The sequence below is a fragment of the Hyla sarda genome, chromosome 7 (assembly GCF_029499605.1).
Source record: "Hyla sarda isolate aHylSar1 chromosome 7, aHylSar1.hap1, whole genome shotgun sequence".
NCBI lineage: Eukaryota > Metazoa > Chordata > Amphibia > Anura > Hylidae > Hyla > Hyla sarda.
In genome coordinates, this window is record NC_079195.1 from 174073160 (window position 1) to 174097036 (window position 23877).

At 43.5% G+C, this 23877-nt stretch overlaps 1 protein-coding gene across 3 annotated transcripts in view; it reads right to left on the bottom strand.

The window, feature by feature from the left end:
• DLG5 (discs large MAGUK scaffold protein 5) overlaps positions 1–23877 on the bottom strand; it is a 215643-nt gene that overhangs the window by 32338 nt on the left and 159428 nt on the right. For 2 of the 3 annotated variants that reach the window (XM_056531348.1, XM_056531346.1), the window contains exons 19-22: positions 17119–17240; positions 13729–13803; positions 12615–12783; positions 7122–7235 (exon numbers count right to left, since the gene is read on the bottom strand). In XM_056531348.1, the coding sequence (XP_056387323.1) occupies positions 7122–7235; positions 12615–12783; positions 13729–13803; positions 17119–17240 (480 nt within the window). The remainder of the gene's footprint in view (positions 1–7121; positions 7236–12614; positions 12784–13728; positions 13804–17118; positions 17241–23877) is intronic. The other variant, XM_056531347.1, reaches the window with a different exon arrangement.

Below are 23877 nucleotides of genomic sequence, written 5' to 3' on the forward strand. Positions count from 1 at the left end.
TTGCAACACCACGCATGGCTTTTTTCTGCACAGTGTTTCTAGACACCTTACGGAGAAACACAATCAGGATTTCAACTGCATCACTATTACTCCCATTGAGAGTATTGCCAAGGATCATTCCCAGAGATTTGGCACTCTAAAAAAGAGAGAAAACTTTTGGATTTACAAACTGCAAACCTTGGTACCAGCAGGCCTTAATGAACTTGTTGAAAGTGCGCTCTGATTTTCCCTTTGGGATCACGTTTACCTTATTCCACAATATGTCTCCCTTTAGGTAGAGTATCATTACTATTACTATTATCTTGATTATCATTTTATTATTGTCGAGTATCATTATTATTATTATTTTGAATAACATTTTACTATCCACGTGTAATCGTCACTGTTAAGTTTTTATCTTCCTCCTTTTTTATCCTGTGCTTGGTAGGTCAGGTAGAAATGTCCATATATATATTATATATATATATATATATATATATATATATATATATATATATATATATATATATATATATTTTTTTTTTTTTTATATATATTAAATATATTATTTTATAGTTAATAGGTTTTATTTGTCCTGTATAGGCTTTTAAGATCTAGCGGTCATTGTATTCATATCTCCGTCTTCAATATACATCCTCTCTTTCTTTCATATATATGGCGGTATTTATGTATTCATGCATCTATGGATTTTTATATTGTACCAAATAAGGGTGGTTTATATATATTCTTTTTAATACTGACTTCTGTCGACACGTTTATATGGATATCTTATCTTCCATGCATCTGTTTTCTTTCATCCCCAAACATGTCCTACCATCTTACATGCCCCTGTTTCCTAATTGTGCCACTACATTGATGGCTCTAGCGGTTTTACCCTTTCACATATTACCCTCATATACTGCCCTCATAGAACAGGCACTGTGTCATACCTGCATCACTGTCATGGAGCAATGTTGACTTTTTGTTTTATGTTTCCCTCTATTGAACAGTCATTACGTCCATCTATCTCGCTGACACATATTGATGTACATGCCCATGTTTATGACATCGCTGCTATTAAACAGCTTCAACTTACACAAATCGCTGTCACGGAACATCAGTTTTCCCCGCCAACAGTTCCTTTCACTGGGCGCTCGTATAGCTCCCTAGAACGGAGTGTAGCCACGCCCACTTTTCCTTGATTGGTCCCCGGCCCCTCCACGTGACCGGAGCGCATAGCAACGAGTCCTGGTTACTGGAAGTGCTGCAGTGGGACACCTTATAGGAGGCTACAGCGCCTGCAATAGCGCCGCTCTGCACCCACAGAGTGTTCTTACTTGGGACTCTATAGAATATAATAGAACATAATCTAACCCTACCTTCATCTATGGGCATTTTATATTACATTACTCACGGTTGTCATTATTCTCATTACTCTAAGTCTGGACTTTGACATGCACTGACCCCTGACCCTGGGCCACTCCCAGGGGTCTGGTTTGGCGCCATTTTTACTGTTTGAAACCTTGTATATATACCTGCTACTTTGCATTATCTGTATTCCTGATCTGAAGAAGAGGGGGCTCCCCTCGAAACATGTAATCTTAATAAAAGTGGATCCTAAGTGGTTCCTGAACCCCTACTCCTGTCTCTGATGTGGTGAATCAGCAGCGCCGGTTGAAAGGTCTTTTTCTCCTATCTTCGCATGCCCTATACATAGCACTAACAGTATTAGCAATCAAGTGATTGCTATAAATAGTCCTCTATGGACATAAAAAGTGTAAAATAAAAGAAAAGTAAAAAAAAAAAAATTTGAAAAATCCCTCTCAATAAAAAATTTTAATTATCCCTTTTTCCCCATTTTATCCCCAAAAAGTGTAAAAAAAATAAAATAAAATAATAATAATAGGGGTGTGAATCGCCAAGAATTTGGCGATTCGATTCGAATCGCGATACCAGTGTGGCGATTCGATATATCCCGATATATCGCAATACCGTCTAGGTGACGATACATCGCGATATATCCCGATACATCGCCCACCTGGGAGCATTCATAGATCCCAATAGACGCCGCTGTCAGCTTTGACAGCGGCGATCTAGTACTCCGGTGCGCACTTTTCTCATTTTATCCCGTCCGGGCTGCAAAATAAAACACACTCTTACCTGCCAACGAGCCCCCGGAGCTCCGGTACAGGTGTTCGGTCCCCGGGCTGTATTCTTCTTACTTCCTGTTAGCCCGGCACGTCACATGGAGCTTCAGCCTATCACCAGCAGAGGCGGGACATCGCTGCGGCCAGTGATAGGCTGAAGCTCCGTGTGACGTGCCGGGCTAACAGGAAGTAAGAAGAATACAGCCCGGGGACCGAACACCTGTACCGGAGCTCCGGGGGCTCGTTGGCAGGTAAGAGAAAGTGCGTTTTCTTTTATTTTGCAGCCCGGACGGGATAACATGAGAAAAGTGTGCACCGGAGTACTCCTTTAATAGCCAGCCGCCACATGCTGGCTATTAGCGGCGGCCCCCGGCTACTGAAATCAGCCGGGGGTCGCATAGTACGGAGCGGGCACAAGTCGGAGCCCGCTCCATACACCCAGAGCGACGCCGTGTCAGATCCGGCCTGCCCGGCTCCACAAATGTGGAACTTTTATCTCCTGATGCCCAGGACATGCTGTTCCGGGCGTCAGGAGATAAAAATTCCACATCCCTAAAAGAATCGATTCAAAAATATTTTGAATCGATTCAGTATCGGCAAATGAAAAAATCGCGATTATCGCGAGAATCGATTTTTTCTTACATTCCTAAATAATAATAATAAACATATTTGGTATGGCCGAATGCATAAATGTCCAACCTATCAAAATATAATGTTAATGATCCCATACAGTGAACAGCGCAAACGTAAAAAGAAAATGCTAAATTGCTGCTTTTTTTCACTTAAAAAAATGACTTAAAAATGTATTAAAAGTTTTATATATGCAAATGTGGTATCAATAAAAAGTACAGATTATGGCCCAAAAGTTTTTTTTAAAGCGGTTAAAATAGTAGAAAAGTATGTAATCATGGGTATCATTTTAATTGTATTGACCCACAGAATAGAGAAAACGTAATTATTGGGTCCTTAAGGCCCAAATGGGCTGAGTCCTTAAAGGGTTAAACAGATTTCTAAATTACTTCTATTAAAAAATCTAAATCCTTCCAGTACTTAGCAGCTGTATGCTCCACAGGAAGTGCTTTTCTTTTTTAATTTATTTTCTGTCTGACCACAGTGCTCTCTGCTGACACCTCTGTCCATGTCAGGAACTGTCCAGAGTAGGATAGGTTTGCTATGGGAATTTTCTCCTGCTCCTCCTCTGGAGAATTCAGCAGCTGATAAGTACTGGAAAAATTAACATTTTTTAATAGAAGTAATTTACAAATCTGTTTAACTTCCTGGCACCAGTTGATTTAAAAAAAAATGTAAAATTCCACTAGGGTACCCCTTTAACGCAATAGTGTCTCAAAGGCGCTAACATTTTTTTTTTTTGGACAACTAATACAAGTATTATGGAGAAGTAAAAAATTTCTAAAAAACAAATTGGAAAAATTCATCAGATTATTAAAACGGGTTGTCAAGCATAAACAATGATAGGTTGCAGACAAGTATGCAATTAATTAAAATTGTATATTCGCCTCCCTTGGTCCCTGGTACTGCATTGCAGACATTCAAGGTCTCTAGTCACTGTTACTTCCGGGTAGCAGATGACATGTTGCCCCTGCAAGCAATACTCTGCCCAGCCATTCACTGACTTCACTGGTGGGACACGCTGCTCATGGGATGTCAACATATACAAGCATTGCTAGGCACAGGTTCCATTGACCCCTTAAGGACGCAGGGTTGTTCCATTGTTGCACTTTTGTTTTTTCCTTCTTACCTTTTAAAAATCATAATCCTTTCAATTTTGCACCTAAATTTCCATATTATGGCTTATTTTTTGCTCCACCAATTCTACTTTGCAGTGACAGTCATTTTATAAAAAATAAAAAAAATCCACTGCGAAACTGAAAACAAATTCATTGTGCAACAAAATTGAAGGAAAAAATGCCCTTTTGTCAATTTTGGGGCATCAGTTTCGACGCAGTGCATTTTTTAGGTAAAAATGCCACCTCATCTTCATTCTGTAGGTCCATACGAATAAAATGATACCCTACTTATATAGGTTTTATTTTGTCTTACCTCTAGAAAAAAAATTATAACTACATGCACGAAAATTAATACGTTTAAAATAGTCATCTTCTGACCCCTATAACTTTCTTATTTTTCTGCCTACGGGATGGTATTAGGGCTCAAGTTTATATTGGTACCTTTTTTGTTTTGATCTGACTTTTTGATCGCTTTTTATTCAAAAGTGATTTAAAATATGGTATTCTGGACTTTGGAATTTTTTTTGTGTTTACGCCATTGACAGTGTGGTTTAATCAACTATATATTTTTATAGTTTGGACATTTCTGCACACGGCAATACCACGTTTATTTTAATTTGCAAATTTTTTGGGAAATGGGAAAAGGGGGGTGATTCTTGCTTTTTTTTCTTCTTTTTTTTTAGGGAAGGGGTTAAAGGGGTACTCCGGTGCTTAGACATCTTATCCCCTATCCAAAGGAAAGGGGATAAGATGCCTGATCGTGGGACTCCCGTCGCTGGGGACCCCCATGATCTTGCACGCGGCACCCTGTTTGTAATCAGTCCCCGGAGCGTGTTCGCTATCACGCCCCCTCCCGTAGGCTTGCATTGAGGGGCAGAGCGTGACAACACATGGGGGCGGGGGCGTGACGTCACATGCCACCCGCCCCGTAGTCGCCGGTAATCAGTCCCGGAGCGAACACACTCCGAGGACTAATTACAAACGGGGTGCAGCCTGCAAGATCACGGGGGTCCCCAGCGGCGGGACTTTGGAAAGGAGATAAGATGTCTAAAGCACCGGAGTACCCCTTTAATTAATCATTAGCAAAAAAAAAGTGGAAAAAAAATTACTATGTTATAGCCCCCTCTAGGGGCTATAAAGTGCATTACAATGAGTCCTAACACTGATCATCGGCATAGAACTACATGCCGATGATCAGTGTCATCAGGGCTTGACTTCTCCTGCCTTGATCTCAGGCATGGAGAAGTCAACCGCCGATTGGACACGCCTAAGGCAGGTAAGGGACCCTCCTGCTGCGTCCTAGCTGATCAGGACTCGTGGTTTCACCACGGTGTTCCCGATCAGCCCGACTGAGCTGCTGGGATGCAATTTTTTCAACTTTAGATGAAGCGATTGACTTTGATCGCTGTGTCTATCGGTGCCGTACGCTATTATCCCAGGGTCCTGGCTTTCATTAGCCGATGGGACAGACCTGCTATGACGTGGGGTCACCGTGTGTGGGGACCCCGCGTTATAGACCAGGAGACGGCGCAGGGCGTACAGGTACGCCCTACGTCATTAAGAGGTTAAAGGGTTACTGTAATTAGGAAAAAACAATTAAAAAACTTTTGACATGTTGCCCACACATGTCAAAAATTTTAAATGTACCAGGTGTCATTCTTCTAGTTAAAAGGAGAGGGAAGTGATAAGCAGCGCACCACTCACTCCATAGCTGTCAGCGAAAGCCAACCTTTTCTCTCTCCAAGTCTATACAGATCCGGTACATTCAAAAGATGCACAAACTCTGTACTTCAGACTCCCATTCTGAATCTGTATATTATATTAGAATTAATATATTTCTACTTACTTGCATGTCCCTGCTGTAAGCCTGCAAACTGAGCATGCTGACAGGGGAATGCAAGGGAGTAGAAAGATAAAAATTACAGATACCGAATCAATATCTTTTGAACTATTTATGTATTACTGTAATTTAGGGGGGTCGGAGCTTTCTTTTTTCCCTTTAAAGGAATAAGACTAGAAAAACATCCAGAAACAGTGCCACAGGTGTGAATAGGGCTTTTGCTCTTTGGGTTAGGGTTGCAGCTGTCAGACTTCTACCAATTTTACTTTTTTGACCCATTTGATAGCCCTTAACTCTATCCCCTGTTTCATCATCCTAGCACTTACAACTGGGATAAATGTAGCATATTTACAATAAGGTGAGAAATTGTAATTGTGTCTAAAAGAGTGACAGAGGAACTAAGTAAAAAGCACAAAATCCCAAATAATTCTATGTATTACATGTAGTCATTTTTTTTAACCCACATTTGCACATGTGCTGTTGTCAACATTTTCCCCTTTACAATCCCAAGACAAAATCACTACATGCAACAACATGCAAAAAGCTGAAGAATAAAAGACTCCCTTATCAGCACCAGCAATGTACACCCCCACCCAAAGCAGCCAGTATGTAAACATATAGGGACAGCAAAGCAGCATTCCAGCATGCCATAAGAGCAGGGGGTGGAGGATAAGCAGCAGAGAGTCAGTACATATTACAGGAAGACTTAAAGAGTACCTATCATCAACTAAATTTTTCCTAATCCCCCTCCCTATCTATCTCTATCCCTGTATTTATTTTTAGCTACAACCCCCTGTAAATACCTTTTTTTATTGCATCTTCGGTAGCTCAGTTTTGAGCTGTGTACGAGGGGAGGAAGTGGGAGTGACCCGGCAGGCGTGACGTCATCTGATGCCTGCCAGGGCTGGCTTCTGCCCGTATGCTGCGCTCCCTTTCTGGAGCGCACATACAGGCTGAGTACAGGGCAGGGACGGCAGCCTGAGTCTCCTCCTCTCTGTTTGACTATACAGATGCCATACAGAGAGGAGGAACGTCAGAGGACTGAGCTGCCGTGCTCTGCAGGGATTGACGCACAGCACTTGTTCCCGCCTGTCTGACAGGCAGGAAGCTGCACTTAGTATGCAATTTTGGACTCAGCAGCCAGGCCAGCGTGAGTCCGAAATCACTAAAACAGGGACTCCATTGGAGACCCCTAGTGGGCAAGATTTCAAAAGTAAAAAACACATGAAAGGAATTTTTTTTTCCAATTCAAAAGGATTTTTTTTTTTTATAGAATCCAATTACAAACTTAATCTATATATATTACATTTTTAAATATATATATATTTATATAAAAAAAATTGTTCATGAGAGGTACTCTTTAAGCCGACACCAGGAATCAAGAACAAAATCAGACAAGAAGCAGACCTCAAGCATCTTACTGAGGAAAACCTGGGCCTAGTATGGGCTGGAAGCCTCAGTAAAGACCTAGTACGGAAGACATATCTAGATGATGAAAAATGGGGAAGAAAATAATAATGGCTTGGGGTATAAAAGAGGCATATATGAAAAGATTAGGAGGTATGAAGAGGTGGCAAGACAGAATATGAAAGAATTTCACAGGAAGAGCGGGCAAATGTTACATGCGTGGTATGGTAAGGAAGGGATAGGTGCACATAGGTTAAAATGAGAAGTGTAATAACAGACCATGTTAAAAGAAGGGAAAAGAGGGAAATATAAAAAGGAACATGGATTAATAATCGCTGACACTTAAGGCAGACACCATGAAAACCATTAAGCACCACAAGACACAAAATTCATTTGTAACAAGAATGATGTACGGTATATTAACTATAATTTATATTCTAAACATAATGGCAGAATATAGTATAGACCTTTTACAATGTGACTGATTACCGTATATACTCGAGTATAAGCCGAGTTTTTCAGCACGATTTTTCGTGCTGAAAACACCCCCCTCGGCTTATACTCGAGTGAACTCTCCACCCGCAGTGGTCTTCAACCTGCGGACCTCCAGAGGTTTCAAAACTACAACTCCCAGCAAGCCCGGGCAGCCATCGGCTGTCCGGGTTTGCTGGGAGTTGTAGTTTTGAAACCTCCGGAGGTCCGCAGGTTGAAGACCACTGCGGCCTTCGACATCATCCAGCCCCCTCTCACCCCCTTTAGTTCTGTACAGTACTCACCTCCGCTCGGCGCTGGTTCGGTGCTGCAGGACTGTCCGGTGAGGAGTTCGTCCGGTGGGATAGTGGTTCCGGGCTGCTATCTTCACCGGGGAGGCCTCTTCTAAGCGCTTCGGGCCCGGCCCCAGAATAGTCACATGCCTTGACAACGACGCAGAGGTACGTTCATTGCCAACGTACTTCTGCGTCATTGTCAAGGCAACGCCTCTATTCCGGGCCGGAAGCGCGGAGAAGAGGCGCCCCCGGTGAAGATAGCAGCCCGGAACCACTATCCCACCGGACCACCTCCTCTCCGGACAGCCCTGCAGCACCGGACCAGCGCCGAGCGGAGGTGAGTACTGTACAGAACTAAAGGGGGTGAGAGGGGGCTGGATGATGTCGAAGGCCGCAGTAGTCTTCAACCTGCGGACCTCCGGAGGTTTCAAAACTACAACTCCCAGCAAGCCCGGACAGCCGATTGCTGCCCGGGCTTGCTGGGAGTTGTAGTTTTGAAACCTCTGGAGGTCCGCAGGTTGAAGACCACTGAGGGCGGATGATGAGAAGAGGATGATGAAGGGGGGGTGTGGAATGATGACAAGAGGATGATGACAAGAGGATGATGAAGGGGGATGGGGATGATGAGAAGGGGATGATGAAGGGGGGTGTAGGATGACGACAAGGGGATGATGAAGGGGGGTGGGGATGATGACAAGGGGATGATGAAGGGGGGTGGGGATGATGACAAGGGGATGATGAAGGGGGGGTGTGGGATGATGACAAGGGGATGATGAAGGGGGGGTGTGGGATGATTACAAGTGGATGATGAAGGGGGGGATGTGTGGGATGATGACAAGGGGATGATGACAGGTGATGATGATGAGGGTCTGGATGATGACAAGCGGTGATGATGATGAGGATGTTAATGACGGGTCTGGATGATGACAGGGGGGATGATGTATTTCCCACCCTAGGCTTATACTCGAGTCAATAACTTTTCCTGGGATTTTGGGTTGAAATTAGGGGTCTCGGCTTATACTCGGGTCGGCTTATACTCGAGTATATACGGTAATCTGGCTTCAGGCTTTCTCTATATAAAAAGTACAAGAGGGGGCACTAGAGGGGTGGGGTACATTATGGAGCAGATTTAACATTTTACACATCAGTCTTTAGCTGAACTGTTCTGGAGTAATTGCTACAACTGTATTAGGAAGCGCGAGTCTCTTAATTTGTTGCATCTGTGTCGGCCAGAGGACAACAGACTGAAACCTATGGCGACCAGGAACTGGAGCACATTTTAGCCGTAAATTTGTTGGGGTGTGGGAGACTCCATACCCTTCTCTCCAAGCAATGACTTCTTTTAAAATGTGGCAAAAGTGGTGTGAAGTGGCAAAAAGTTGTAAATATTTGTATAAAACCGGGCTTCTGCATAAAACCAGCATTCCATGTTGATACATTTTCTACAATGTGTTAAAGTTGCCATATTTTAAACTTCAAAAATGGACCTATGGGTGGAGGGTTATTTTCTTCAATTTATTTACAATTGATCACTAGGTGATCACTAAGACCCTAATTTTACCACCCACAAAATAATGATACCTAAAATTTAACTTTTATTATTCGCCAAAGACGTTAACATTTTAAGTGGATTCGTCTCCAGTTTGAATTATTACCAATGCATGTTACTACATGCTATTATACATATGCATTGCTGTGGCTGCAGTCCACATATAAAGTGGTTGTCCCAGCAACATTGTATTAAAAACTGTCACACACTAACACCCCCCCCCCCCCCCCACGTTTCACCACAAGCAGTGGCTTTATCAAGGGCTATGGGGTCAATGGCATGTGATGGAGCTCTGTTTGAGTTTTTATAACCTCCTATTTAGTGATGTCACAAGAGGAAATGATCTCACAAACAATTAAGCCCATATCATTGGTGTTTTCCATGATTGACTACTATCAAAGCCAATCCACTCTTCTCACATCATAGCATCCGGTCATTCAATTCATTATGTCACCATGATGGACATACAATGTATCCAATCAGTCCTAGCAATTATCTCTTACCTTTCTAATTGGTCCATCTACTGCCTACGTCTCTGCGCTAAACTCCCTGCGCGAACTGATAATTATCACAGCGCTTCTCATGCTTCTTTGAGCAGGCGTTCCTGCTTTGTTTACATACCTCCTGATTGGCTGGTTAATAATGACGTATGTGCGATACACAGGCTGCGCGTACTGTTAGAGAATCGCTATAGAATGAGTTATATACGAATACGCGCAGCCACGTTTTAGCTTTAGCAAGTATTCTACACTTTTTTTTTAGGAGATAGCTTTTTTTATAAAAATTTCGTAGGGTACCATTTAAGAAAATTAAAATAAAAAAAGATACAGTAGTGGTGGAAAAAATGTATTTAACAAAAAAATAATTAAAAATGTATAACAATTTCAACAGGGAACAATTTGTGTGTGCGGGCAGGGCAATAAAAATGTAGCCGACAATAATATGTTTGTGTGTGTTTTTCACTTTTTTTTCAACATTTTAAGTAGTACTACTACTCCCAGCATGGAACACACACTGTTCAATGATGCGAGTAGTAGTACCTGTACTACAGGACAGATTGCCGTTGCGATCCTCCTGTATAAATTTACAGAAGCGGCTGGCCGGTCTTCTATGGTCCCCTGCACTGCCTTATATATGCACATATTCATATTTCCCGCAGAGAGCTGTGATTGGCCAGATGGTTCCAGCCAATCACAAATCTGTGGGAAATATTAATAGGTGTGCATATATGTCAGTGCAGGGGACCATAGGAGAGCGGCTGGCCACATATATACATTATAGGGCAGGATCACAGCGGGTGTCAGGTGTGATACCCGCTGTGATCTGTTCTTAAGCAGAGCATGCTCCATGTTGGGAGTAGTAGTACTTGCAGTTAAGGACACATCACAGCGGATGTCACTACTGACACCCGCTGTGATCGTCCTGTCTATTGCAGAGATGCGGAGCGGCTCTATACAGCTCTCACATCTCTGCTCTGTACTCCAGCCGGCCAGTGATGTGAATAGATCATCATTCAGCCAATCACAGTTCTTATAAAATATTCATCCCCCCCACCCCTCCAGCTCTCCCTCTCTTCGCCGTTCCTAACTGGAGGGAGATGTACATTCATAAGGGGGCGGCGCTGCGGGTGGGCGGTGCTGACGTCAGTGCAAGTTAAGCTACAGAAACCCCGCCCATGCCAGTTACAGCCAGATTTCCAGGTATAATAAAACTAAGATTATGGGTGAACGGCCAGGCGGATCCGGCCAAGGTAGGGATCGTAGGAATCCGTGTCTCCCGCACTATCCATCAGTACCTGTGGTTAGTGCTGGAGCAAACATGTGACAGTTTTCCTTTAATGTAGGTACTACAGCTCCCAGCATGGAGCAGAGTGTGCTCCATGTTGGGAGTAATAGTACCTGCAGATCGTCCAAAATATAGCAGAGATGCAGAGCGGCTCTATACATCACTTGCATCTCTGCTCTGTACTCCGGCCAGTGATGTGAATAGAAATTCACATCACTCATTGATATTTTCCACCCATAGTGGGGATTGGCCGGATGGTGGAAGCCAATCCCTGCTCTCAGAGGGAAATATGAATGAGTAAGTGGCCAGCCGGAGTATAGTGCAGAGATGTGAGCGCTGAAGAGAGCCGCTCCGCATCTCTGCTATAGAGAGGACAATCGCAGCGGGGGTCAGGAGTGATACCCGCTGTGATCTTTTCTTACCTGCAGGTACTACTACTCCCAACATGGAGCACACTCTGCTCCATGATGGGAGCTGTAGTACCTGAATTAATAGACAGATCGCAGCGAGTGTAACTTTTGAAACCTATTGCCATCTGTCTATTAATGCAGGTGCTACAGCTCCCAGCATGGAGCAGAGTGTGCCCCATGTTGGGAGTAGTAGTACCTGCAGTTAAGGAAAGATCACAGCGGATGTCACTCCTGACACCCGTTGTGATCCTCCTGTATAATGTATAGATGCGGCTGCTCTTTTATGGTCTCTTTCACTGACGTATATATTAATATTTCCCACAGAGAGTTGTGAACCATCTGGCCAATCACAGCTCTCTGCGGGAAATATGAATAGGTGTATATATATACGGCAGAGCAGGGGACCATACAAGAGCGGCCGGCTGGCCACATCTATACATTATACAGGAGGATTGAAACGGGCGATCTGTCAATTAGTACAGGTACTACTACTCCCATCATGGAACAGTGTGTTCCATGCTGGGAGTAGTAGTACTAGCTTAAAAAATAGTAAAAAAAAAAAATGTGAAAACACACACACACACACACACACACACACTCTACATTTTTATTATTGTCGGCTACATTTTTAGTGCCCTGCCCGCACACATAAATTGATCCCTGTTTAAAAATTAATAAACATTTTGTAATAAAAAAGATACATTTCGTTAGGTACAATTTTTTTCTTCAATACTGTATCTTTTTAAATTTTGTTTTTTAATGGTACCCTACGAAATTTTATTAAAAAAGGTATCCCCATCACTTATTTGGATCGCTAAAGTCCAAAAAAAAGAGTAAAAACCACCGGCAAAAAAGTTAAAACCCACATGTCGTTTTCCTTGGCGTTTTTCCTAGTGTCAGCGCCTTCTAGTGGCAGGAGAATACACCCATCAGTATTGGTGTCCCCCAATGAAGAGAAACCGAGAAATAATGCAAATCTTACCTGTCTTTCCTACGTTCCCCCATGGGCACAGTGCTGATGGAAATTCGAGGCAAGCTGGCAATAGAATGTTGTGACTGGCTACTGGCAAATGATGATGTTTCTAAGTTGAGGGGAGAATGAGGAGGACTGGCGAGGCTGGGACTGCTGCACTCTGATTGCGACAAGGAACCTATAAAGGAAAGACAATGCACCAGGGCTCATTTCTGTGTACATGATATGTCCAGATCATCATTATTTTCTGTGCTACTAGTGTAATAGTCTTGTAAAATAGCAGCTGTTATGAATCTTTATGAACACACTTCTTTATGGTAAGTTTTTCATGAAGATCTTTTAAACTTACACCACTAAAGCCGCGTACATCACATGCAGATTTTGTTGTAGCTTCAATATGGATCTCGCCGCTATGCACAGAACATGGTGAAATCAATCACAAATCCACAACATCATTATATTCTTTGATATTTTTCATTGAAAAATCATGTGTTATCATATATAAAAATAGTGGTTGCATTTTAAATCCAATTTTTATTGCTATAGATTTCCAATTAAGGGTGCGTTCCCACAGGGCGTATACGCAGCGTATTTGACGCTGCGCAAAATGTATGTCAGCAGCGGGAAATACGCTGCGTATCTCTTGCTCACTATACACACAGGGCTTTCCGGCGGCAGCCCTATGTGTGTAGTGAGTTTTGGAGGCGGGGCCGCGTGCCGGCGTATCTGTGACGCGCGGCCCCGCCTCCAAAACTCACTACACACATAGGGCTGCCGCCGGAAAGCCCTGTGTGTATAGTGAGAAAGGGATACGCAGCGTATTTCCCGCTGCTGACATACATTTTGCGCAGCGTCAAATACGCTGCGTATACGCCCTGTGGGAACGCACCCTTAAGCTCCAAATTTGGCACACCACTCTACCAAAACCAAAATTTCAGGGCATTGTTTTTAACAAAATTATGTTCTAAAAACCCTATTGACTACATTACAAAAATATCATATTTGGCAAATGTGTGTGAATGATCCTCCTACAGAAATACTTTGCAGTTATAAAAAGAATATTATATATATACACACACACACACACACACGTTGTTTCACAAAAATACAATACGGAACATACCCCTATCTGAACCCATTGGGCACCGCAAATATCTTGGTGTTAGTGGAATTTTAATGCGTTCAGTTCTTGAGGATCCTGAAAGGTAAAAACAGTTTAAATAAAAATGCAATAGTATAATTTGTAGCAGGGAATAGCTACAAGGAGAGATATGTTTCTAAAGGATCTACCATGTCCATGCATTAAACAAATACTTAATTGATTTAAATGGGCATCATGTACAAGCAGGGCATGGAAACTGAGCACTCATTGCTGGATTTTCCTAAGGAGCACAGGTGATCACAAGGGGTCCCAACAGCAGAGTATGTAATTATTATACCTTTTTGTGAATAACACCTTTGTTAACCACCTAATGGCAAGTCCCGTTTGGGTCCATGGGGTCTTAATGACACCATCATTTTTCATTTTTGCCTTTCTGTATGTCAACTCTTTTTTAAATAGCATTCATATTTTACACTTATCCTATTACAAGGGTAATGCAAATAAATAAATAAAAATATATATATATATATTAACTACTTCCTTAGGTTATTATGGTCTAGTAGGTACCTAATACAGTGACCCCCCCCCCCCCCCCCGACCTATGATGGCCCCGACATATGATGAAATTGACATACATTGGCCTCTCAGAGGCCATCGCATGTCGATGTCAGCATCGACATACAATGCTTTTTTATGTCAGGGCCATCTCATTAAGTGCTATCCGGCAGCGCCAAATGCTTAAGCTGCTGCCGGATAGCAGCTTAATGTTCCCCGTGTGGTGCGGTAAGTATTACTTACCCCTCCACGATGCTTCGGGGTGCCCTCCGGGTCCAGCGCTGGTCTTCCGGTGTCTTCTCGGCCCTCTCCGATGACGTCAATACACTGCTGCGCACGCCATCCAATAGTAATGGCGTACGCAGCGGCGTAATGACGTCGCTATGCAGGCCCAGTAAGGCCTTGCGGAAGACAGAAGAGGACCGGAGAAGACAGAAGAGGACAGGAGAAGACAGCGGAGGACCGGAGATGACAGCGGAGAGCCCAGCGGAGGCCCGGGATCACCATCGGGAGCGGCGGGGACACCATCTCGAGCGGCGGGGACAGGCGAGTACAGCTTCCTATACTTTACATTGCACGAATCCCTCAACATACGATGGATTCGACAAACGATGGCTCGTTTGGAACGAATTACCATCGTATGTTGAGGGACCACTGTATATGTGGTGTTTATTTTCTCTAATGAAAGTATAAAATGTATACTATAATTTATACAAAATAATTAATTAGAAGAAATAAGAAACATATCAAATATGATTTTCTTCTGGTTCTACATGAAAACAATTTGATCTCTACTATATGTTGGTCTGTCTGCCAGCTGTCACATTACATGTGAGATGTTCACTCTTCACAAGCAAACAGCATTACAAACAGTACAGTAGAAAAAAAAACTAAGAACAAAAGGGAGTTTTAGCAAACCAGTATATTAAAAAGTATAAGGTTTATTGATATACAGTAAAAACCACATATATGAAAAGAGGAAACAAACATCAAAAAAGCGGCATCACCGGATATGATAAAAGAGATCTTAGTATAGCAAATGGAGAGGTAGGTATATATATGAGGTAGAAAATTGACACTTTTATAGCTAAAAGCACTTGTAAACAGTAAATACTGTGCAAAATTGCATACAATATACAAAAGTGCGAAAGACAATGCAAGTACAAGATAGGGGTTGCAAAAAACAAGATACCTACACACTACACAAGTGGTAGGAATCCGGGATGACGCCACTCCAACGCGCGTTTCGGCACGTGACCTTCATCCGGGAGGTCACGTGGCGGACGAAGGTCACGTGCCGAAACGCGCATTGGAGTGGCGTCATCCCGGATTCATACCACTTGTGTAGTGTGTAGGTATCTTGTTTTTTGCAACCCCTATCTTGTACTTGCATTGTCTTTTGTACCCTTATGACATACAGCATATAGCACTTTATACTGTATGCAATTTTGAACATTATTTACTGTTTACAAGTGCTTTTAGCTATAAAAGTGTCAATTTTCTACCTCATATATATACCTAACTTTCTCTTTGCTATACGAAGATCTCTTATCATATCCGGTGATGCCGCTTTTTTGATGTTTGTTTCCTCTTTTCATATATGTGGTTTTTAATGTATATCAAACCTTATACTTTTTAATATATTTTTTATCATGTTGTTGGGAGTTGCAATATATATTGGGGGCTTACTATCTAATATAGGGGGTATTATTATATCAGTTATTAGACTGTGTACCTACAATCCCTATAAACTCTTTGTCTGTTTTTTGGTTTAGACAGCACAGTAGGTAGATCAGAAAGGGAGAGCTCCAAGGTCTCCACACCACTGCTGGGTGAGGCAGGCCTGTGCTGCTGTATCAACCATCTTCTGCAAGAGAAATCGAGCAGAGAAGGTAGATGTAGGTGTTTCACACGTGTTTACACACTGAGCAAGATTTATCAAAACCTGTGCAAAGGAAAAGATGAACAGTTGCCAATAGTATCCAATCAGATCACTTATTTTTCAAAGGCCTTTTTAAAAATTTAAGAAGTAATCTGAATAATTGCTATGGACAGCTGATACAGTTTTCCTCTGCAAAGGTTTTGATAAATCATCCCCATTGAAGCAATATATGTGTGCGAATATATTTGTGGGTTTGTCACAAAGGGTATTTTTGTTTCTGTAAGTATGTAAATAGGTGTGTAAAGCACAGATTGTAAATAGGTGTGTAAAGCACATAGTAAATATGTAATTGTAACACAATGTATAAGTTTTATTTATTTCTTGTGTGTATTTATTCATTTACTATTCAAGTATGACCATCAAGTGCCCTTCTTAAAGGCATAAATTGGGAGACATAGCCAGGATTTTGAAAAGTATTCATAATACCATTATAAAACATAATATGAATCTTTATTTAAGTTTTCTATGGGTCTGTCCACATAGCGTTTGGCTATCCTGTTGAAATGTCCGAGTCATTTTTGTTTTGTTTTTCTTTATCAAACACATAGATTTATTAGTTTTCAATGTGTGGCATTCCATCTTAATGGATACAAGTGTCAATTTAAAAGGTTTCTGCCAGGATCCATTTGTGTGTGTGTGCTTGTGTTTTTTGTTTGGTACCCTTTTCTCTAAATAAAACTTACAATTGACTATAACATCTGTAAAACACAAAATTAAAAAAGGGACCCATCTAAAAAAAAAGGAAACAAACTGATGCAAGCATCAGTCATATATATTATATATATATACATTAAACAGACAATTGCTCTTTACCACCAAAAGTATAGCAAAGGATCACAGAGTAACAAAACTTTCCACAATTAAAAATAAATAAAATAACTGACCACATAACAGCTGACAAGGCATGATCTTACCTAAACGGGCACTGGAAGGCAAAGAGTTAGAGCCATGTGGTACCCTTGGACGGGAGGTATCACAGCATTCACTTGGGTGTTTGTGACTTAGGTCTAAACTTAACCGCCCATGGTGTTGTGCACTGTTGAAAGAGTTCAAATACATTTATATAAAATACAAACCTTTAAAAGTGTCCCTGTTAGGTATCAGAGTATTTAGACCACAAACATACAAAGAAGACAGTGGCCCTCATTTACTAAGTTTTCAGGGTTGTATTTTTTCTTTTTTCCCACTGATAGCTAGGGCTTTTCACACATATTTACTAATGTGTCGCATGTGAGTGCCGCACAATGTCGCATACGAGTTATAGTGTCGCAGCAGAATCCCACTCGGATTCTGACGAGATTCCTGTCAGAATTCATCCATTCAGAAGCGCAGGAGAGTGAGAAAAGAACTGCTTTCGGTTTGCTGGAGATTATGGCTCCAGCAAACAGAAAGCACATTCCCAACCCCCCCCCCCCCCCCTCCTGTCACATTACCCCCTTGTCACATTCCCCCCCTTGTCACATTCACTTGGTCAGCAAAATTTTAATGATTCATTTTACTCCCTGCGCACTTTGCTCAGTGTTTTTCAAGCAGGGTGCCTCCAGCTGTTTTGAAACTACTACTCCCAGCATGCCCGGACAGCCTTTGCCGGTTCGGCCATGCTGAGAGGTGTAGTTTTGCAACAAGTGGAGGCACCCTGGTTGGGAAATAGTTTGCACAAACTTGAACACGTTTTTTGCAACAGCTTGCAGCTGTCAGTTAAAAAACAACACAAAACCCGAGTAATGTGGTTGGGAAAATTGGTAAATATGTGTGATAGTAAGGTTTTTGTCGGGGAACGCCCCATTTTAGGCTTTTCAGCAAGCCAAGTCGGGTGGTTCAGGAATTAGTGTCGCAACATGTCGCACATTGTCTGCGCAAATGTGCGACAACATAAACCCGACAAATGCTGTTGGCTTGGCGATAGTAAATGAGAGCCATTGTGTGCAACAAGACTGAGATCACAGCGAACTGACTTCTATGGTGTAACATTGACAAACATAATTTCTTTCCTGTATAGTATAGCATATGGGTCTGTGCTACTGTGTTTAGGAAAATGTGTGCCTCCAGCTGTTGCAATCTAAAACTCCCAGCATGCCCTTTGGCTGTCCGTGCATGCTGGGGGTTATAGTTATGCAACAGCTGAATGCACACTGGTTGCAAAACATGGAGTTAAGTGACAAATTCTGTGTTTTGCAACCAGTGTGCCTCCAGCTGTTGCATAACTACAAACCCCAGCATGCATGGACAGCCAAAGGGCATGCTGGGAGTTGTAGATTGCAACAGCTGGAGGCACACTGGTTGCAAAACACAGCATGCCCTTTGGCTGTCCGTGCATGTTGGGGGTTGTAGTTATGCAACAGCTGGAGACCCCTAAAATTTGTAATGCAATTTCTCCTGAGTACGGAAATACCCCATATGTGGATATAAAATGCTCTGCAGGCATACAACAAAGCTCAAAATTGAGAGCCCCATGTACGTTTGGGGTGATTTGCACAGTGGTGGCTGATCGTTACAGCTGTCCTGACAAACTAAAAAAAATTAAAAAACATTTTGGAAACTACACCCCTCACAGAACGTAACAAGAGGTATAGTGAGCCTTAACACCCCACAGGTGTTTGAAGAATTTTTGTTAAAATTGGATGTGAAAAATAAAAATTTATATTTTTCCACAAAAATGCTGGTGTTATCCCAAATTTTTTATTTTCACAAGGGGTAATAGAAAAAATGCCCCCCATAATTTGCAACACCATTTCTTCTGAGTATATAAATACCCCATGTGTGGATGTAAAGAGCTCTGCTGGCGCACTACAGGGCTCAGAAGAGAATGAGCGCCATTGGGCTTTTGGAGAGCGAATTTGGCTGGAAATGAAGGTCATGTGCGTTTACAAAGCCCCCATGGTGCCAGAACAGTGGAATCCCCCACATGTGACCCCATTTTGGAAACTACACCCCTCAAAGAATTTAATAAGGGGTGCAGTGAGCATTTACGCCCCACTGGTGTCTTACAGACTTTTGGAACCGTGGGCAGTGCAAATGAAAAATAAAATTTTTCATTTTCATGGACCACTGTTTAAAAGATCTGTCAGACACCTGTGGAGCATAAATGCTCACTGCACCCCTTATTACATTCTTTGAGGGGTGTAGTTTCCAAAATGGGGTCACATGTGGGAGGCTCCACTGTTCTGGCACCATGGGGACTTTGTAAGCACACATGGCCCCCGACTTCCAGTCCAAACAAATTCTCTCTAAAAGCCCAATGGCGCTCCTTCCCTTCTGAGCATTGTAATGCGCCCGCAGAGCACTTTACATCCACACATGGGGTATATCCATACTCAGAAGAAATGGGGTTACACATTTTGGGGGGCATTTACTCAAATTATCTCTTGTAAAAACTGTTTTAAGGCTCACTGTACCCCTTGTTACGTGCCTTGAGGGGTGTAGTTTCCAAAACAGTATTTTTTATTTTTTTTGCTGTTATGGCATCATAGAGGCTTCCTAAATGTGACATGTCCCCAAAAACTATTTCAGAAAAATTTGATTTCAAAGGGCCAAATGTGACTCCTCTTCTGAGCACTGTAGTGTGCATGCAGAGCATTTTACATCCACACATGGGGTATTTCCATACTCAGAAGAAATGGGGTTACAACTTTTGGGGGACATTTTCTCCTATTACCTCTTGTAAAAATTGTACATTTGGGGAAAAAGTGCATTATAGTAAAAAAAAAAAAAAAAGAAAATTTCATTTACACATCCAACTTTACCGAAAAGTCGTCAAACACCTGTGGGGTGTTAAGGCTCACTGTACCCCTTGTCACGTACCATGAGGGGTGTAATTTCCAAAATAGTGTTCCATGTGTTTTTAATTTTTTTTGTTCTGGCACATAGGAGCTTCCTAAATGCGAAATGCCCCCCAAAAAAACATTTCAGCAAAATTCACTCTCCAAACTCCCATTGCCGCTCCTTCTCTTCTGAGCCCTTTAGTGCACCCACAGAGCCCTTTACGTTCACATATGAGGTATTTCCTTACTCGAGAGAAATTGGGTTACACATTTTGGGGGGATTTTTCTCCTTTTACCCCTTGTAAAAATTCAAAATCTGGGTCTACAAGAACATGTTAATGTAAAAAAAGGAGATTTTTTTTGTACTCCCTTAAAATCTCTCTCATAGCTTTCATTGGGGGACACCTTACTGATGGGTATATGCTCTTGCCACTAGAAGGCGCTGACACTAGGAAAAAAAAAAATGTCGGCTCCTCCCTGGCAGGATATACCCACCCACCTGCAGTGAAGTAATCAGTTTTGTCACAAAGCAGTAGGAGAAGCCAACAAGGACATACATCCGAAGAACCCCAGAAAGGAATACCGGATAAACAAGCCAAGAACCGGAAAGAATAGTCCGGAAAAAGATGAAGAAATGGGTGGGTGCGGTGTCCCCCAATGAAAGCTACGAGAAAGATATGGGGAGTACAAAAAAAAAAAATCTCCTTTTCCCCGTCGCTCTTCATTGGGGGACACCTTACTGATGGGATGTACCAAAGCAGTCCCCTAGGGTGGGAAAAACAACCAGAGAAAAGGAATCAGTCCAGAGACTGAAATCACTTGTCCACAAGGCCTGCGGACGAGCCCTCAGTCGGAGACACACTAGGCCCCGAAATGGAACTCCCGGCAGATCCCCCGTCCAAGCAGACTGACTAGGACGCCAAGCAAAGGGCCGTCCTCTGTAGAGACCCAAGGCACCCGGGTCATATAGAGAGACAAGGAACCACAGGAAAAGAGGAAAGAATGGATGCGGTTCTGGAAAGAGCCGAAGCAAAGACCGAAACAGCTGCAGGCCCAAAAAAACGCTGACCCAGGGGCCCCCCATGGGCACCCACAGGGTGGTCCTAGCACACGTAGGAACACAGACATGGATACCCTCCAACAGCGGTGGGGTACTAAGACTGCAGACACGAAGTAAACCGCAGAAACCCAAGGGACCAGCAGGAAGGGAGGTATGCCTGTAGCAGACCATCAGTGCAACCTAAGAAAGGAGAACAGAGTGATGCTGAGAAAATCCCTGGGACCTGCAGAAAAGAAGCCCACACCCCATCTCTTAATTGTACCAGACACCAAGGATGCAGACGCAGACTCAAGAGATGAAGGAGTGTGGAGCAGGAAAAAAAACGCAGACAGTGTGGCTGACAGGTAAAAAGGGTCCCAAGAGCCCACAGGTACACACACTGTGGAACTGCACCTGGAAAGAGAGACACCGGACTGCAGCTGCTTATCAGCAGACCCGGGGGAGGTAACCAGGTGGATTAGAACACCCTGCAGACCCAGTCTGGCCATGTGGCAAAGGGACCGTGGCCACGCCGGGTCCCGAATACAGAAACACACAGTGGAGTGAGATACCAGCCTGTATACCAAGAAGGTAACCCTGTAAACCTAGTATGTGGTGCCTTGTATAAGGCCCAAGGGGTAAGATGGGGAGACCCACTCGAAACCATCTCATGGCAGTGGGTAACCTGAACTACCGTCCACAGGTGGAAGTGTACGGTAGGTGACTCGACATAGTAGCAAGCCATGCAGAAAAACCATCTGGCCGGCAGGTATAGGAGTCCTTAACACCCAGGGTCACTCCAGTCAACCTTCCCCAGAAGGCAGGGTACTAGAGTGCGGCCCAATGAAGGGGCGCCCTGGTGCTGTAGAAAACCAACAGACAATGGATTGTCCGACTGGCATCAGTCCTGTATACCTGTAGGGATATACTCCAGTACCCTCACCCAGCAGTGAGGGACGGGAAACCAGGCTATGTCCGCGGCAGCCCAGAGGTCAAAGACCAATGGTGGAGGCAACAGTGTAGACAGGAGCCTCGATGAACAAGAAAACCCCTAGGCAGGTGGCGAAAAAGGCAACATGCAGACAGGCGATAACTGTGCCCTTTGCCATAGGTGGGAGGGCAAAGAGGCCAAGAAACCCACCCCATGGGAGAGGTCATGCGGCATACATGCAGACAACTGTCTGGCTTACCGGTAGGGATCCACAGTCCTCTGTCAGCACCACACACAGCAGTGAGGTACCGGAACTCCAGCAACAGATACAATATCCGTGAGATGTGACAGGCAGTGTAGGAAACCATGCAGACCGCTGTCTGGTCTACTAGTATGGAATCAGAATGGACAGCAAATAATTCCGTCGAACACCTCACCCCGCAGCGAGGCACCGGAAGTCCAGACGCAGATACACCAGCCATGTGATGTATGGTAGTTGGTGCAGAAAAACCAAGCAGACCACTATCTGGCTTACTGGCATGAGTCCATAGACGACAACGAGTCATTTGGTTAGCACCTCGCAGGAAAGTGAGGCACCGAAACTGCATCAGCCGATTGTCGTATGACAGGAGGTGTAGGTAACCCTGCAGACCACTGTCTGGCCTAATGGTACGGGTCCATAATAGACAACGAGACATTCCATCAGTCACCTCACCCAGTAGTGAGGTACCGGAACTCGAGCAGCAGATACATCAGCTGTATGACGTGTGACAGGCGGTGTAGTAAACCATGCAGACTACTGTCTGGCGTACTAGTATGGGTCCGTAGTAGATAACGAGTCATTGGGTCCGTAGGACACACTGGGTCAGTTCATCGTATACCACACCCAGCAGTGGGGTATCAGAATTCCAGCCATGGATACATCAGTCATGTGACAGGCGGCAGAGGAAACCATGCAGACCACTGTCTGGCGTATTGGTATGGGTCAGTAGTAGACAACGAGCATTGGGTCCGTAGGACATGCTGGGTAAGTTCATTGTATACTGCACCCAGCAGTGGGGTATTGGAACTCAAGCCACGGATACATCTGTTGTGTGACAGGTGGCAGAGGAAACCATGCAGACCACTTTCTGGCTTAGTGGTATGGGTCCATAGTAGACGAGACATAGGGTCCCGTAGAGCACACTGGGACAGTTCTTTGCATACCACACTCAGCAGTGGGGTATAGGAACTCCAGCCACGGATACATCAGCCGTGTGGCAGGCAGCAGAGAAAACTATGCAGAACACTGTCTGGCTTTCTGGTATGTGTCCAGAGGAGACAGAGTCATTCCATTGGACACCTCACACAGTTGTGAGGGACTGCAGCAGCTGTGAGATGAGTAACAGGCAATGCCTTAGTATGTGGAGAAGAGACCACATAGGATGACATGCCAACACCCCAGGATGGGTGGCCGGCAGACATGACAGATGAGGAACCTCAAAGAGACATGAGTGTCTGTCAGGAACGCCAAGAAGCTTGCACAAGGTATGGCACTCAGCGGTAGGAGAATGCATGACTATATCCCCTATAGTTGCTAAGGGACCGTGCATCCCAGGCAACAACCTGCCACGGCATATTGCATATGGCATATGACAGTGAGCAACAATTCAGGTTTAGGGATGCCAGAGGGATATAGTAAGCAGTTCATGCATAGTGTATAACGGGTCAATGTCTAGGGTGACTGAAACAAAGAAAACAACAGCCTTCAATGCAGACTCTCGTCAGGTCAAGGCTGCAAAGCATTAGAGTGTAGTACAAGAATTGGCCACAACAGGGCGCCAAAATACACCAAATGGCCAGAGTGACCAGGAAACGCGATTTTTTTTTATTTATTGTTTTTTTTTTTTTTTTTTTTTTTTTCAGTTCTTCGTCTCCAAGGCTGCTGTTTAACTGTCTGGCG